Below are 17870 nucleotides of genomic sequence, written 5' to 3'. Positions count from 1 at the left end.
CTGAAAGCTAGCCACCCAGTGTATGACCTCACCGATGCAGTTGTTACTCCCAGTCCCAAGGATAGACAGTTGGAGGGGTGAGTTCTTCAAGTTGAGTTTCAGAAGCTACTTCTTGGTCTTCAGTTATGGAAGAAGACTTCTGAGTCATAGCTTCTTGGAGGGTTGGCTCTGGGGCTAAGCTGGTCCTCGGCCCAGGTTCTGAAGGGACTTGGAGTTCTCTGACACCCTCCAGAGTAAAGGTGCTGGCTGGCTTGTTCACTTTGGGGTGGGGGCTTTTGCTGTCTGGAAGGAAGCTACCCAAAGGTCTCTGGACTAAAAGGCATGGTGGGTTCTCAGGGGCTGTGGGGCAGAGCATTTGCTTCTGAGTTGCTGTTAAAGCCAGGAGACCAGATTCCTCAGATGGGGCTCCAGTTCCCTCCCAGAGACATGTGTCGATGTCTGCCATGGTGCCTGTTATTTTATTTCCTTCGGGATCTGTGACTTCCCATTGACACAGCTCTGCCACCCGGCTCCCCATACTGCTTGCTCCATGGGGACTGTCTTTGGGTTGGTCCGTGGCTGGAGCATCTGGCTGAGGAGAGAGCCCTTCTGACCTTGTGCCTTCCCAAGGGCAGATTGCCTCCATCTCTCCGCTGACTTTTACTTCTTCTGAAGAGTGTTCTTCAGTCCCTCCAGAGTCTTCCTTTTGCAGGAACATTTCTCTTTGCCCTTGAGATTCTCTGTCCACCTCTTGTTCACATCCCCCTTTCTCTGCTGTTTCTTGGCTCACCTCCCAAGGGCAGATTTCTGTTTTCTTATCAGGGGGAGCTTCTTGCGCTTCCTGTGGGCCCGCTACGCTGGCCCCCACACTGCCTGCTGCCTTGGGACTTTCTTTGCTACTCTCGGAAGCTTGTGGGGCTGGTTCCTGCTTTCCATCTGCCCTCTCAGGCTTTTCCTGAAGGGCCACAGCTTTGTGCTCTGGTTTTTCTGGGGCTTTCCCCTTCTCCTCTTGAGTTTCCTCATCTCCATCCTGCCTTGACACCCCTTCCTCAGGGGTTCTTTCAGTCACTTCCCAGGGACAAGTCTCAGCTTTGGCACCGCTGTCAGGTTTGGGAGCGTCCATGGCGGAAGCGTCCCACGGGCAGACCTTAGCGAGCCTGTCCCCAGCGCTGGGCAGTGTCTGCGAGCCGGCTTTAGGTTGGTCAGGGCACTGACTATGTGGGTGGGAGGAGGAGTCCCTGGGGGCCGTGCTCTCCTGGAGATGGACAGGTTGTAGTTCACTGCTCACTTTTTCCCCATCTTCAGCAGTGACTTCTGCTTTTTCTGGGGCTACATGTTCTGGGGAGGAGTCCATCTTTGGGTCTTGCGTCAGGCCCCCTTTCTCTGCTGCTTCATCACTTATTTCCAGGGAGGGCTCCTCTACCCCTCTGCTGGACACGTCTGAGACCTCAGGGGCCTGAGCAGAGGGTGCCCTCAAGTCCTTCTCCCAGGGACACACAGCTTCCTGCTCTTGACTCAGTTGTGTTTCCCATTTCCATCTGTCTTCTCCCAGGGAGGTGAGTCTCCCCTTTTCTAGCATTTTCTCCCTCTGCCCCACTGAGTCAGTTCTCATCTCTTGTTCTAATTCCTTCCCAGGGGCTCCTTCATCCACCTCCCAGGGACAGACCTTGACTTTTTCACTAGTAGGTGCTCCCTCCGCTTCCCAGGGACATACCTCCAGTGGTCTGCACCCCGCACGGTCCAGCTCCTGGACCCCAGGTTTTGGCTTGTCAGTGCCCAGAGTGTCTGAATGCCAAGAGGAGCCCCCTGGATCCATGCTCTCCCAGGGGCAAGCCCATTCCCGCTCCTGGGCCTGCCTCTCTGGAGTAGCAACAGCTCTCTCACTAGGTCCAGAATCTGCAGAAGGCTTACTCGTTTTGCTTGAAAATTGCCTAATGGCCTCCATTCCCAAAGCCCTTCTCTCCCCAGCTCCAGCACTCACCTCCCAGGGACAGACCTCTGCCTTCTCGGCAGGCAGGGTTTCCTCCGCCTCCCAGGGACAAATCTCAGCAGTTTTGCTTTCCACACTGCCAGACATCTGGAAACTGGCTTTGGGTCCACCTGTGTCTTGAAGACCAGGTTGTGGGGTGAAGCTGACAGGGTCCACACTCTCCCAGGGACAGACTGCTTCCTGCGTTGGCATCTGTTCCTCAGGCTTTGTCCAACTTGGGCTAGCTTTGATGCCTGATGTTTCAAGCATCTTCTCCTTGTCCTTTTGAGATTCTCTTCCTTTTGGTGCCTGCCCTGATGTCCAGTCCTCTGTCGTTCTCTCATTCACCTCCCAGGGACAGACTTCTGCCTTGGCAGGTGTTGCTCCCTTTCCCTCTGACCTGAGATCTGGTGGACAGACCTGCGCTGCTCTACTTCCTTTATTGCTGAGGAGTTGGCCATCAGCTTTGGATGAGGAATTGTCTAGATGTGGGCCAGAGTGCCCAGCAGCTGTGCTTTCCCACGGACACACTGACTCCTGCTGTTGGCTAAGTTTCTGCACTGCTTTCCCAGTCCATCTCCCCATCTCTCCAAAGCTCCCTGTTCTGGAGGTGTCCCACTTTTCCTGGGGAGATTTGCCACCTGGCCCCTGACTCAGCATTTCCTTCCCTACTACCTCATCACCCAGCTCCCAGGGACAGATCTCTGCCTTCCCAATGGCAGGAGTATCTCCTGCCTCCCATGGACAGACTTCAGTGATGCTACTGCCCAAACTCCCTGAGCAACCAGGGATTCCTGGGGCCTGAGTAGAAACCACTGAGGGGCCCCGGAAATCTGTCCTTTCCCACTGACAAAGAGACTCCAAGCCTTCACCCAGTTTCTGTTCTTTCCAGAAGATTGTTTTCTTGGGGGTTTTCTGCTTTTCCTGGGGGAGTTTCTTTACTCCCTCCTGGGATGGTTTCCCTGTCTGTCCTTCACTTGCCTCCCAGGGACACAGCTCTGCCGTGGTGATGTCAGATGTACAAGCTCCTGGGCCAGCGGCTTCCCACTGATGCGTCTCCACCTCTCTAGGCTCCACACTGCCCACTGCCTCAGACCTGCCCCTGGTTCTGTCCAAGTCCTGAGGGGCTGACCCAGGAGACACACCCCCAGGATCAGCACTCTCCCAAGGACAAACTGCCTCCTGACCCCTGACCAACCTCTCTGGCTTTTTCCGAGCCACAACAACCACATCTTTGGGCTCGGATTTTCCTGAGGCTTTCTCCTTCTCACCTTGGGAGGCATCTAGATACTGCCGTAGGGCCTCCTCCTCAGGGACTCCACCCACCTCCCAGGGGCAGATTTCAGCTTTGTTGCTAGTATCAGGCTGACACAGTTCTGACTCGGTGACTTCCCAGGGGCACACTTCTGTCACCCTGGGGTCAGCACTGCCCAGGGGCTGGAGGCCAGCTTTGGGTAGTTCCCGCCACCCCACAGGAGCTTCTTTTGCTTGCTTAGCATTTTTGTCCCCAGCTGTGCCCTGCCTGAGTTGCCTCAGTGTGGCAGGGCCTGTTTTACCTGCTCTCTCAACCTTCCCCTCCCCTAGACACTGGGAAGTCCTCCTGCCTCTGTCTTCTTGTTCCCTGCTGCCGTCCCGGTGACAGACTTGGAGCATCCTGCTGGTGTGAGCATTCTGTTGGTTCTGGAGGGACTCTTCGTCATCACAGGGGCCAAGTGCCGCCTGCTTACTCACCCCCTTGGGCCGGCCTGGCCTGGGAGATCTGGGGCATGCCCCCACGCCCTCTCCAGAAGCTCGGCCCTTCTCCTCCTTAGGACTCCCTTCCCCGCTCTCCTTCTCCCTGTGTGTGCTCCGAGAACGGGTCAGAGCTTTGATAGCCAGGCCCAGACTGCGCATGGAACCCTGCTGGACAGGGGTCTTGAGGCTGTGGGATTTAGAGAAGACCTTGGGCCTGTTCTCATCCTCCTCAGTTTCCCCCTGGAGACGCCCATCCTCTGTGTCCATCCCATTCTCCCCAGGCCCCCTCTTCTCTACTGCCATAGAGAGGGCCCTCCAGAGACGGGCCCGAGCTGGGGCGTGAGATGGGTTGCCTTGCTCTGGCCCCGAGGGGCCTTCCTGAGCCACATTTTCTTTCTTCACCGGCAGTTCTGCATTCTCCCACGGGCAGATGTAGGTAAGTAGGTTGGGGCTTTGTGGGGGTACTGGGATGGGTGCCAGGGCAGGGGCAGGAGCTGGCATCAGAGCTGGGGCCAAACTGGAGGTGGGAGACAGCATCCCTGGCTCCCCGAGGCCCGCCCCGGACGTGGCCATGATGGGTGTGGAGATCTGGTGCCGGATGGGCACGTGCGGCAGCCTTCTGGCGTCCTCCTCGTGCAGCCGTCCGGAGACGTGGGAGCTGTCCACGCTGCGGCTCTTGGCCGGGGAAGGTGGGGCCGACACGGGGGCTGCTCGAACTCGCTCCAGCCTCCGGGCCGAGGGTCTCCGCGCCGGGCTGGCCAAGGTGGCCTCTGCCTTCCTTCTCTCCTCCCGCTCCTTTGCCTGCCGGTACGTCTCTTCCAGGTAGGCCTGGCTGGCCACGAGCAGGGCCTTTTCCCTGGCGCCGGCCACGACGCTCAGCGACTTGTGCAGCGAGGCGGGCCGGGCGCGGGGCAACCGCTCGCACACCGTCAGGTTGTGGGCACTGGCCGACCTGAAGCCCAGCGCGGGGGGCCCGGCCGCCGACTCGCCGGACTCGCGGCTGTCGGATCGCGGCCCCTTGCGGGCCAGCTTCCTCCGCAGCAGCGAGTCGACCAGAGGCGGGCTGTGGTCCCGGTGGGGGTCACAGTCCTGCTCGCAGGTGCTGCGGGACTTACGCAGGCCGGGCGGCGCGGCGGGCTCCCGGAGGCTGGCGCTGAGCAGCCGGCGGCGGGAAGAGCCGGGCAGGCTGCCGCGGCCCGCGGAGCCCGAGTCCCGGGAGTGCTGGCGGGCCAGCGCCTCGGGGAACTCGGCCAGGTACCTCATGAAGGAGCGGCCCAGGCCCTGGCGCCAGCTGGCCCGCTTCTTGGGCAGGTGGGGGTTGTTCGCAGCCATTTCCTTGGTCTTATGAACCTCGAGCTGGGCGTAGAGCTTCTTCAGCTCGTCCTGGGGGCCGGAGAGCAAAGCCGGCGTGAGGACCATCCTCTCCATCCCCTGGCGGGCGCTGCTCTGCCCCTCAGCTAGTGCTGAGACCCCTTTTTCTGGGGGAACGCTTTCCCACCAAGCTGTGTCCCTTCCTGGCTTTTAAAACACTTGGAAAGTTCACTTCTCCGTTTCTGCAGGGCCAACACCAACCTAGTTCTGAGCCCGACCCACTCAACCCTGAGGACGCAGGGCCCTGCCTTCTACCTGGCACTGTGGTCTGGTGGGCGGTCCCAGCTTGGTGCACAGGAAACCTGGGTTTGAGGCTGCTCACCTATGGTATGCCTCAAGGCTATTTTCTTGCCCTCTCTGAGCCTCTACTTCAATAAAGGAAGGAAATCTGACTGCCTAGTGTTCACTGCCTTAAGAGAAGTGGTGCCATCAGTGGGTGTGAAAACGGCCATTGTTGTTGTTGTTAAGTCGCTTCAGTCGTGTCCGACTCTGTGCAACCCCATAGACGGAAGCCCACCAGGCTCCCCCATCCCTGGGATTCTCCAGGCAAGAACACTGGAGTGGGTTGCCATTTCCTTCTCCAATGCATGAAAGTGAAAAGTGAAAGTTAAGTCGCTCAGTCGTGTCCGACTCTAGCGACCCCATGGACTGCAGCCTACCAGGCTCCTCCATCTATGGGATTTTCTAGGCAAAAGTACTGGAGTGGGGTGCCATTGCCTTTTCAGCTGTAAGTGACAGGATGGGGCTTTGAAAGTTCTTTCAACTTTGGTGCTCTCCCCACAGTGAGCATAGGGAGAGCACACCCGCTGCTGATCCCCAAGCTGGAGGGTCAAGGATGGCGTGGCAGTGGCCACCTGCCTCCACTTAGGCCTACCTGATATATTGGGGTCTCAGGTCAACCTATCCCCAGGAGGCAGGAAACAGGCAGAACTCAGATGGTGAGGAGGACATGGGGGCAGTTGAGACAAGGAAGGAAGGAATTGGGGGATGTAAACAAGTCAGATGTGGAGGGGGCTTCAGGGAAGGTGGAGGGATGGACCCAGTGGCTTCCTGGGACTGTTCCCACTGTAGATTCTATAAAACAATGGGCTTTACTGCCAGTCTCTTTATTTCCTACTCTCTGAGCCTCTCATCAGGGTTCCTATCACCACTATGATATTCTTAAGCAGAAAAATATGGTAAGGATGCTCTCCTGATGTAAGACTCAGGAAGCACTTCCTTCTTCTAACACTGCTGAGTCCAAGGAAAGAGGATCCTGGTATGGAAATCCTTGGTAGCCAGTGGCTGAATTACCCAACCCTGATGGCCCTAGGAGCACTAACTGCTGGGTGTGCTGGGGGCTGAGGGGCTTTTCAGTCTGCCACTCATGGTGGCCCTGTTGAGTGGAGGACACAGGTGATTTGAGCTCCACTCATGGTTCTGCCTCTACCTTGCCAAGTGGGCCTCAGGAATGTGAGTTTTGGTATTTGGGGGGATCTTTTCACATATGTGGTCTCCTTTGTGTAGAAGCAGGAGAAGCAGCTTGGGGCAATGGTGGAGAAGAAAGGGATGCAAGTCTTAGAGGAAAGGCTAGGGGGAGGATAGGGGACCTTCAGTGGCACACAGCCCGAGTGGCAGGGCATCACTGCTCGCTGTCCAGTCCCTAAGTAGCATCAAGAGGAGGTCAGGAGGGCAGCACCTACCCGAATGTCTCCAGGGTCCAGGCTGCGCTCGCTCCAGGCTGAGGCGATGCTGCTGTTGAGGTAGGAGCCTGAGCGCTGCAGGTCCAGCTCGTCTTCGTACACCTCATCCAAGATCTCCTCTCGGGGAGGAGCCCCTGGCTTCCGGAACTGGCCAGGGTGGGCATGATCAGGAAAAAGACTCATGTTGGCTCCCTACCCTGTGGCATATGTATTTACTCCATAAATCCTCAACCCCTTCTGATTTGGGATTCTGGAGGTCCAAAGAGTATTGTTCCATCTCATCCTTCCTGATTTTCTCTAACTTAGATACCAGGGGTCTCTAATGCCCTGTGCCCACAATTCCTAGCCATGTCCTTCAGCCCCCTCACCTATCTTCTGTAACTGCTTCCGAGTTGATTTTCAGAGTCTGCCAACCTTCCAATTGTGTTACAAGGACCCCCTTTGGCTCTAGCTCTTATTACCCTTGCCCAGGGATTGGAGACAGAGCGTCCTTCCCCAACTCCTATATGTGTGCTAAGTCGCTTCAGTCTTGTCCAATTCTTTGCAACCCCAAGGACTGTAGCCTGCTAGGCTCCTCTGTCCATGGGATCCTCCAGGCAAGAATACTGGAGAGGATTGCCATTCCCTTCTCTAGGGGATCTTCCCCACCCAGAGATCAAACCTGGGTTCCCACATTGCAGGGGGATTCTTTACCATCTGAGCCACCAGGGAAGCCCTTAGCCAACTCCTACTGCTGCTACTGCTGCTGCTGCTAAGTCACTTCAGTCGTGTCCGACTCTATGAAACCCCATAGATGGCAGCCCACCAGGCTCCCCCGTCCCTGGGATTCTCCAGGCAAGAACACTGGAGTGGGTTGCCATTTCCTTCTCCAATGCATGAAAGTGAAAAGTGAAAGTGAAGTCGCTCAGTTGTATCTGACTCTTTGCGACCCCATGGACTGCAGCCTACCAGGCTCCTCCGTCCATAGGATTTTCCAGGCAAGAGTACTGAGGTGGGGTGCCATTGCCTTCTCTGAGCCAACTCCTAAGTGGGCTCCAAATCCCTCTGGGCCCAGGTGTCACTCTTGCCCTGACCTGGAGAGGGCACTGTGGATACAGCAGGCCCACAGTGCCCCTGGCCAAAGGGCCGGGCTCACCTCACTTTGAGGCCAGAGAAGACCTCACCTTAGGGATGAAGATCAGAGCCAGCGTGGCGGTGACTGTGCTGTGAGTGTGAAAGAAGAAGAGGAGGAGCGTCCAGTCCGGGTGCAGGGAGGGAACCAGCACAAACCTGGGGGTGAGGTGGTGGTGGCGGTGGGGTGATAGTTAGCTGCGGGTGGGAGCGGCCTCTTCCCTCTCACCTGTCCCAGTGGCTCTCCCCCCAACCCCAGCCCTGACCTCCTGCAGGTGCTCAGTGGAGTGAGGAGGGCACTCTTCCTTCTTCCTGCCCTCCCACCTCAGGGCTCATGTTAATCCCCACTTCCAAGAAGCCTTCCCAGACTCCTCCAGCTTGCCTTCTCTGGCTGCTTATAGCACTGCTATGAACCGCCCCGTGGATTGGGTCTACCTTCACCACAGGGCCAGGTCCTTGTGGACATGCATAGCAGGTCTGCTGCTGGGACGGCTGAGGTGTGAGGGGAAGAAGGCAGGGAGAATGGAGCCCGTGTGGGGAGGAGAGCGGTAGGGGATGGAATGGGAGAGCACTTAGGGTGTTGGGTGAGACATAGGGTACAGGAAGGATTTCTGTAGGGTAGGGAGAGAACTCGAGGTGAGGGACTTTCCTCACCTTGCTGCGGTGTAGCGGGTGTTGCCAGCAGGGTTGTGGGATGGGGGTACCCTCCCCTGGGAGAGGTGAGGAATGGTGTTAGGGTGGAAGGCGTGGTGGGTAGGAGGGCTTGTCCTCACCTGGCTGCGTGGAAGGCGGCAGAAAGCAGCAGCTCGTTGTGCAGGGCGATGCCCATGTATCGTGGCTCGTGGAAGGCTGAGGGGACAGCCCGGGTGGCGTAGCAGAGGAAGCTGCCCCAGCACAGGAGCAGCATCTCAGCTGTAGGGAAGGGAGGGAGGGACAGAGCCAGGTACCACCTCAGCAGCCACGCCACCCCTTTCTCTGTAGGGGGTTCTGGGGGGAGCCTGGTCCAGGTACAGGAGGAAGAACCCTTGGAGGTACAGGGCGGGGGACCAGAGTGAGGCTGGACTCTGTGGGAGTAACTCACCCACCACCATGATGTAGTCCCAGCGGTCGTGGTGGCAGAGGTAGAAGTGGCGTCCCGTGTGTGTGTGGCCCCGTGTTACCAGTGATGTGTGCTGAATGCCTGGCTCCAGGACCCCTGCCGTCCACACAGCCAGGAAGCCCAGCACCAGCAGCAGGAGCAGGCCCAGACGCCGCAGCAGCCGCCCGCTGCTCAGGTGGGGGCCCCGCTGGGCCGTTCGAGACAGAAAGAGCTGGAGCACTCTACAAGGGTCAGGGTGTGGCTGGTAGACGCAGGGAGGGGGGACGCCTCTGGCTATTGCTTCCCTCCCCTCCACACATCCCTGTTCTCCCATCCCTTCCATGGGTCACTGCCTCCTCTTACCGCCCCCCAAAAAAAGTTACATGGTGGGGAGGGCTACAGTGATGGGAGCAGGCCTTGGGGGCCCAGAGCAGTAGAGTGGGTAGGGGGTCTGGCGGTGAAGAACTCCATCCCATAAATGAGTTGGAGTGGCCTGGAGGGAGCCGTGTGAGAACAAGGCCCTACCCAGACCCTACCTATAAAGCTTGAGTATAATGGTGCCGTAGACAATGGCAAAGCCCAGCAGCCGGACCCAGCGGAGGGCGATGCAGCGAAAGACACTGGGCTTGAAGTACAGGATGAAGACCTGGTGGGGAGGGGGTAAAAACAATTGCTGTCCATTGCACTTGCACTGGGTGCCAGGCCTACGCTAAGCACCTTGGTGATCCTTCTAACAGCCTCCTCATGGAGTCATCATCACCTCCATTCTGCAGAGGAGCAGCTTTCTTATCAGAGAGGTTAGATAACTTGTCCTAAGTTACACAACAGGTCATAGAGCTCTTTTAAGCCTCACTAGGCCAGCCTGTCACCTGTAGGTACGAGCAGGGGGATTTTGAGGTCTCTGAATCCCCCCACAGGATACAGAGGACAGATTCTGGGGTGTGGAGGGTGCCAGGTTGGGACTGGGGGGATCCCAGGAGGTGGGGTCAGGCTCTAGCCACAAACTCACAGGGAAGTAGAGCAGCAGGGATCCGAAAAGGATGGCTTCCAGCAGTACCACTCCAGATGCCCGGATCCTCTGTGAACCCAGGAAAGAAAGATGCACATAAGCAGGACAGCGAGAGGATAGAGCCTGGAGGATGGTGCAGGAGGGTCTCAGGTCTGTTTGAGGGGTCACTCCGTGGCCCTGAGCTAAAGCTACCGCCTATAACTTCAGCTCTGCCTTCTTCCTCCACAGGCTCTTAGCTCCACTGGCACTAAGCCTAGCTGAGGCCAAGGTTTCACATAGCCCCTGCGGCCCCATGCCCCTCCCAATCTCACCCGGGGCCTTGCTGCAGACCTGGGCTGGAATTGGAGGCTGCTGGAGCTAGAAGGGATCTCAGGCTTTCCCCCAAGCTTTGGGTCAGACAGCTTCCTTGCCTAGAAACTCCCTTCTCTGTCAATTGACCAAGCTTGGCTCAAGTGTCATGTTCTCCAGAAAGACATCCCACACCATCTCAGGCGGGATGACTGGGTCCCCTCTCTGACCTGCCACAGCAACTGGCGCCTCCATCCTGGCCCCTGTCTTACTGTGCTGTCATTGCTTCTCCCACTCAACTGGGAGCTCCACAAGGGACCAGATCACTTCCTCTAGTGCCTACACAGTGTTTTGAATCAAGTCCAATGACTTCATTGCACAGGTGAGGAAACAGGTCTATGGTGGTGAGGTCACTTGCCTAATGTCAGAAAGTGAGTTAGATTAAGGCTCAAACTTGCATTTTCCAAGTTCTAGCCTTAGGTAGTCTTTGGTCTCCCCCTGATGCTAGAGATTCACGATGGGTAGGACATGTGCAGAGAAGAGAGCTGTGGGGCCTTGCTTGCCTTGCTCTGGCGGCAGCGATAGGAGACCAGCATGCTAAGGAAGATGACCAGCATACAGCACGTCTGACAGGCCAGCACTGCTGCCCTGAGCGTGGGGGCTTCCTCCACCAGGCACGGCGTGGCATCCAGGCAGCTGGCACAGCCCTCGGCACATGGTTGGCAGCGCAGCAGCCTCCCGGGGCTGCCTTGAGGGGACCCAAATTGCCCAGGAGGCTGGGCAGCACCCTCCTCTGAGCCTATAATGAACAGGATGGGTACAGGGAGGAGGGCGTGGCTGGGGCATCCTGAGACCCCAGCCTTCTCTCCTCATGGTTGGCACAGTTCTTATCCTGCCCTCTTAGGGTCTGTGGCCCCTGGGGGAAGGAATGAGGAAGTGAGTACTTGCAGGGGAAGGCAGAAGAAGAGGTGATACCAGGCTAGGACTCACCATGAGGTCAGCTTGCATCAAATTGCCATGTTTTAGGCTCTTTCTCAGAAGGCATAGACACCCCCAAATTGGACCCTGCCTGTGTCTCCTGCTTCTCTCGACATTCTGCCCTGGCCCCACAAGTTTTTCTCCCAGTATCTCACCCCAACCTGCCTTTCTTCCGCAGATACCCACCTCCAGTCAGCCCAGCCTGTAAAACACCTGCCTGTCCCTCACCACTGTTACATACCCAAGGAGTTGCTTGCCCCGTAGAAGCCAGGTCGGCAGCGGCAGAGGTAGTGGCCAAGGACAAAGCCCTGACTCTCCAGGGGGACGCACTGTGGGGCCAACAAACACCATAGGTATTTATATGGGGCTTTCCCGCCGGGAAAGAGTTGGAGGGTCATCTACCCTCCTATCCACAGCCCCTGAGTCTACACTGGGGAGCCCCAGTCCTGGGGAAGCTGTCCCTCCCTGCAGACCCTACCCTGACCCCACCATTGTCTCTCTTATCAAAGAGACCTCCAAACACAGAGTTTGGAGATGGATCAGCCTTTTATCCAGACTAGCTGTGACAGGAGCCTCATAGGTCCCATTTCCCAATCCCCAGCTGTTGCTAGAGCAAGGTGCTGGGGCGGTGGAAGCAGAGAGAACTTTGAGATCAACCACACCTGTGTGCCTACATCCTGCTTCAAAGGGTCAATATCAGCCTCCCTCTTTGGCACACAGGTGGGTTGAAAAGGCACCCACGGGGGAGCAGCTTCCTCTATTAGGGCCATCTGCCTTTGGTGTAGGACTGCTCTCCCCAGCCCTAATGCCAGGCTAATGCCAGGCTGGTGGGATGCCAAGGCCAGCTCTTTATTCCAACTCCACCCACTGATGTTTGCCCAGCAGGAGACAGAGCAGATCTCAGAGCCAAGCAGGGAAGATAAGCACGTGGATGAGGTCAGATCTACTGTAGGGAGTGGCCAGGAACAGATAGCAATGGGGCAAAGGAAGGAAGATTCCATATCCAGCCCCTGATTTCACCTAAAAGGTGCTTATGAAATCGTGGACCAACTTTCCCCTCTGCTCAGATTGCTAGAAAATGCTCTGTTTCTGCCACAGTCTGCACCATCAGACAAATGCATACCCAGAGACATGAATGTGGCTGGGTTTAAAAGTGCACTGGACAATAGGAGCCTTTATGCATCCCTGGATGTATAGCTTCAGACACATGTCCCCTGAAGAGCAGCAGATGCCCAGACCCGCTCCACTTCCCAGCAGGCTGCAGGGCTCGCCTTGGCTTTGGTTCAGCTCAGGAACAAGCATGCAGTCAGTGTTACTGTGGAGCGGATTAGTTCACTGGCCTCCCAGTTTCCCAGTAGTGGGTTTGCAGGATTACCAACCATTGCTTTCCATTATCCAGATTCTCCTGCATCCACGGCTTTGATTTTGCCAGCACCTGGTCCGGGTTCCATCGCCTTTACCAGTCCCAGAGCTCTTCAAGCTCCTTCTCTGGTTAGTCTCCTCCTACATCTCAACTTTTTCCTACATTCCTCCTACATCCCAATTCCACTTATTTCAACAAACACCCAATAAAGCATCCTTTGTGCGTTAGAAGGAGCCTAGAGCTCTGTTGACATGGAGAATGTGGTTCAGGAGAAGGAAAGGGGTTGATTAATAGAGGCTCAGGAAGTGGTCCTGGGAAGGGATCCTGAAGCACCCAGTACCAGAAGGGAGAGCAGACAGGGAGGCACATTGAGATTGCAAAGGAATGAAGGTGGCTGTCTCAGATTGGGGATGGGGCTAGGCTGTAAGTGTCCTCACTTTTAAATACCCTGGTATCTCATCTCTATCTGTCTCATCAATAGGGACTTCCCTGAAGCCCTGAGAAGCTGATGCGCCTTTGTCAGCTGCTCCTGATGGCATGATGGGAAAGGGGAAGGGAGGTAGGAAACCCGTACCCCACTCTCTGTATCCTTACCTGGGTGCTGTTGAGATCACACAGGTGTGTGTTAGAATACCAGCCTGGGCCACTGGCACACTGATTGATGTCCACGCTCTGAAGGTCTACGTCCATCTGCACCTGCCCCCTAGGGCAGTGAATTGGCAGTTAGGGGTATAGTGAAGGGTGCCAAGGTGGACATGTATCCTTGGATCTCAGATCATGGTGCAATGCAAGCTTTACGCACTTTAGCACAGTGGCTGTAGTGTGCCAGGAGAGAGGGCACACATGCATGCCACTTCTCCAGTGCTATTAACCCTCACTGTCTCTGCAGCAACAATCCTCCTCCCCCTAGATTTTTCCCTTGCCCCACCCCCCATCCCTCAGCTTTTCAACATCCTAGCATTTCCTGATTTCTATCAATGGGTAAAGGGAGTGGGCAAGACATATGGGAGCTGTGGTTCTGATGATCTGTCTGAAAGGGATTTTCACACTTCCCCACTGCGTGTATACACACTTATACTCAAACAGGCACACAAAGCACAGATATTAACAACGCCCCACTCTGCCCAAACCAGGTCTGAATTGATCATAGTGAAGGAGATATGGAATAGAGGGGCCCAGATTCAAGAGCTGCCTGGCCCGAGGGCTCTCAACCCCGTCTCTGAGCACATTGGGGAGAGAGCTGGCAAAAAGCCAGGCTGCCTGTGGCCAGGAGAGGAACTCTGCTGGGGACAATGAATGGGGACACAGAGCTGGGAAAACAACGTTGATTGTTGAATGCCTAGCAGTATAGTATCCACCTGCTCCCTCCTTCCCATCATGGCTCCCACTCAGCTCTTTACTCCGGTTGAGGGAGGAGGTCAATTATTTGAGGAGCATCACAGGCTCCTGGGTCAGGACTTGATGTAAGAATACAGCCATGGGAGTGATGCTGGGACCTGGCCAACTTCTGGGCAGAAAGGGCCATGGTTCCAAGCCTCCCCCCAGGTGTTTTCCTTCACTTGCAGAAGCTTCCTTTTCCAGTTCTAGATTGCTAGAGAGTAGTGGGTTTCACTCCCGGGACACCCATCTGACTCCTCCGAGAAGCTGGTACACAGATTGTCACGGCTATCCCTGCCAAACCCTCTCCTGCATTGTACCCATTACTCAGATCTGGGAACCAGGACCTATGACCAGCTGTGACCCCCATCAGTACACACACACACATGTGTGTATACCTATATGTAAATGGATCGATCATACACACACCTGTATATGTTAACATAGTTAGAGTCCTAGAGTCAACTGCAAATATACACAGCTGAATGCAAATACACACATCTGTGTCCCCCAGACGCACATGTGCATACCAAATAGCCTATGCACAGCTAGGACCCCCCCTCCCCCACCACCTCCACAGATCCACAATAGAATCAAATCCTGCACAAACCCACTTACCTGACCTCCGGGCTGAGGTCTGGCTTGAGTCCATAGAAGGTGGCTGAGAGTGTGATAAGCCAGCCGGGACGCAGTCGACCCTCCTGGCATTCCAGGAAGGGAGGAGACAGTCTCACGTGCTGCACGTCCCCGACATATCCATCCCCCTGTGGCCACTTGGGGCTGCCAAGGCTCCCTAGGTCATTGGTCAGCACCCGCTTTTGCAGGTCAGCGGGATGCAGGGCTCCAGTTGAGCTCTCCTCCTGCACCCTGTTCCCGGACAAGTCCTGAAGGATGGTCTCCTCCCCAATCCGGGTGGCCTGCAGGGCCAGCTGCAGGTGGCTGGCCCCTGGTGGAGGGTTAAAAGTCAGCAAAGCCCGGTATGCCCTTGGGTCCCCCTCGGCCACACTGCGGACTAATGCCTGGTACCATTCCATGTCCTCTTCCACACTGGACTCCCGGATGTCGTTGGCTTGTAGCAGCATGTTCAGGAAATTGGCGGCCTGGGTCACAGTGCCTGCTGCTCTCCATAAGACTGGGGGGAGCCCTGGTCTGGCTCCTGCCCCGGGGGCTTCATAGCGCTCACTGCAGTTAGCCCCAGACAGCTGTTGAGCATCTCCAGAGTAGAGAAAAGCCAGGGCTGCCTCAGCCCCCTCTGGGGGCACCCAAATGGGTACAGACCCTGGCTTGACTTTGGAGGACAGTGCGGGCAGAGAGCGGAGGGTCCTTGGAACCCCCAGAGCCCAGCCAAAGAGGAAACAGCAGCCTAGCAGCCCTGCTGCCGGAGAAGGCATGGCCACTGCCCTGGTGTCCATCCTCAAGGCAGCCTGCAGGGCCCTGGGGTCCAGGCTGCCTGTGGGATTTGGTGGCTGCAGTGCTTCCACACCTCGAATCTTCGAATCCTCCTCGTTTCCTCTCTTCCTCTCTCTCACGCTTACGCTGCCTTGCTCCGGGTTTTTTTTTTTTTTTTCCTTCTAACATCATCATCTGGCTTCTGGACGTCAGCATGAGGGCTGTGCTCCCTCCCCTCTCAGTGTGGCCCCTCGCTGCAAACCCTCTTAATCCTGGCACACCACTCTTCCCTCCCACTCTTATCCAATATCCAGGCTCCCTCCCCCTACTCCCCACCATACATCTGCTCCAGAGAGACACAGAAGGGAGGGGAGACGAAGGGACCAGCAGTTCTGTCTCCCTCCCTCCCTCCCTCCCTCTGCCCTTTGCTCCATTAGGAGAGATGGGCAAATCCAGGATGGGGCACCATAGCAACCGCAGATGAGCCTGTGCCCCTCTCTCCACTCCTCTGCTCCACTTAGCCTCCTGGCAGCAATTTTGACGGCCATGATAAAGGGCCAAGCTGCAGCTCCCCGCAATCTGCTCTAGCTGCCTGTGCCCCCCCTCACCCTGACACCGTGCTGCTAAACTGGAATTTGAGACTCGGGATGGCAAGGGGTGGGCCAGAGAGCTCAATAGAACCATAATTGGTGTGTGTACAGACTGTGGGAGTGTACAAAGTCTTTTTCTTGTGTGTTATCTCAATGAATCTTCCTCACACCCACCTGTGCTGAATGTTCTTATCCCAATTTCACAAACAGTAAGGCTCAGAGACTCACTTAGCTGCTCCATTTGAGTTGAGACTCAAACCCAGAGCTCTGACTCCCCTACAATGTCCCAGTTGAGACATTGGTTTTTCCCTTGTCTTCAGACCTGCAGTCAACTTTTCCTGAGTACTGAGCCTGCTGCTCTTCAGACGAGAACTATACCCCTGGCTTTCATGGTTCTCAGGTGCTCAGACTCAGCCTTGAATTATACCATCTTTTATTAGTCAGCTTGGGCTGCCACAGCAAAATACCATAGACTGGGTGGCTTAAACAATAAGAGTATATTTCTCACAGTTCTGGAGGCTACTGAATCCAAGATCAAGGTGCTGACTAATTTGACTCCCTCCTGAGAGCTTTCTTCTTGGTTTGCAGATGTTGTTGTTTGTAGAGACCACGTGTAAAGCAAGGGAAGAGTTTAGCAACCACCACCCAACCCTTCCTACCTATACTCGGGGATCTGGGGCATCAAAGGCTTAAGAAGAGGGGTGGGACAGAGTGAGAAGGAAAGAAACTACCAGATAACACAAGCACAGGAGCCAAATCACTGGGTGACGGATCAACAATGGGAAGGTGGTGGAAGAGGGGCAGAGAGGAAGGCTGAGGCTCTGTTTTGTGGCTGACTTCAAGAATCCACACTCTTTTGGATCCAAAAACATCAACCCCCTACCATCACCCTGTTATTCATCCTTAGAGACCTCAAGAAAGCCTCACTATAGAGGAGGAAAGCAAGGACCGGAGCTGAAGCACCTTCCCTAGGATCACCCTGTTGCTTGTGATGGAGCAGGTGTCTACTACTCCACCCAGGGGAGCCTTCCTTTTCCTGCATCACAGTGGTTAAGATTCTGTACTTCCACTTCAGGGAAACAGGTTTGATCCCTGCTTGGGGAACCTCTAAGAACCTCTAAGATCCTGCATGCCAAGCAACGTGGAGAAAATGAAACAAAACAACAGACAACAAACGCCTGGGGGTGGGGGAGTCCTGCTGGGGGTGGAGTGGGCTAAGAGAGTAAACAGTTTTCCCTCTGCTTCTTTCACCTTCGTTTTCTCCTCCTCAGCCCTGTCTTCTTTCTTTTTCATGAAGGCCGTGGCTAACCTCTCCTGCTTTTCCCAGTCTTCTTACCCACAACATCCTTCTCTGTGTTGGACACAGTAACTGGAAAGCCCAGAGTTAGCACTGTCTGAGGCAGCCTCCTTGGATCCAGAAGGGTGTGGATTCTTGAAGTCAGCCAGCAAACAAAGCCTCAGCCTTCCTCTCATCCCTCTTCCACCACCTTCCCGTTGCTGATCCGTCACCCAGTGATTTGGCTCCTATGCATGTGCTGGTAGTTTCTTTCCTTCCCACTCTGCCCCACCCTCCTTCTCAAGTTTTTGATGCCCCAGATCCCTGAGTATAGGTAGGAAGGGTTGGGTGGTGGTTGCTAAAAACTTCCCTTGTTTTACATGTGGCCTCTATAAACATCAATTCTGCTTTGGAACCTTCATTGGGAATGTAAAGGGTGGAGAAAGAGATGGAAGCTAGAGGACAACCTCCCACAAAATCCCTATAATGTTAGAACTAAAGGTGCCTACCGCAAGTGGTCCCTGCAGTCAGACCGTATCACACATCTATAGTTCCCTCCTTTGCCTCTCTGATTCTATGTGCTAACAGAGAGAGGGATGGCAGGGGGCAGGCATGGTGAGCAAGTGCCCCACTCCATGTTCTTGGTATTACTGGTTACTGTTAGCCAAGAGCCAACA

The 17870-nt window shown here is 55.7% G+C and overlaps 1 protein-coding gene across 1 annotated transcript; it reads right to left on the bottom strand.

Annotated features, from left to right (window-relative positions):
* Positions 1 to 43: 43 nt before the first annotated feature.
* Positions 44 to 15436, bottom strand: GPR179 (G protein-coupled receptor 179). The gene is made up of 11 exons (XM_045164806.1): positions 14557 to 15436; positions 13156 to 13264; positions 11440 to 11527; positions 10784 to 11019; positions 9933 to 10001; positions 9460 to 9569; positions 8927 to 9165; positions 8619 to 8757; positions 7899 to 8004; positions 6736 to 6882; positions 44 to 5065 (listed from the first exon to the last, which is right to left on the bottom strand). Exons 1-11 carry the CDS (start codon positions 15348 to 15350, stop codon positions 44 to 46), a joined length of 7059 nt encoding a protein of 2352 aa, XP_045020741.1. The 5' UTR covers positions 15351 to 15436.
* Positions 15437 to 17870: the final 2434 nt, after the last annotated feature.

Source organism: Bubalus bubalis, chromosome 3 (assembly GCF_019923935.1).
Source record: "Bubalus bubalis isolate 160015118507 breed Murrah chromosome 3, NDDB_SH_1, whole genome shotgun sequence".
NCBI lineage: Eukaryota > Metazoa > Chordata > Mammalia > Artiodactyla > Bovidae > Bubalus > Bubalus bubalis.
This window is presented reverse-complemented; position numbering and strand designations above follow the sequence as displayed.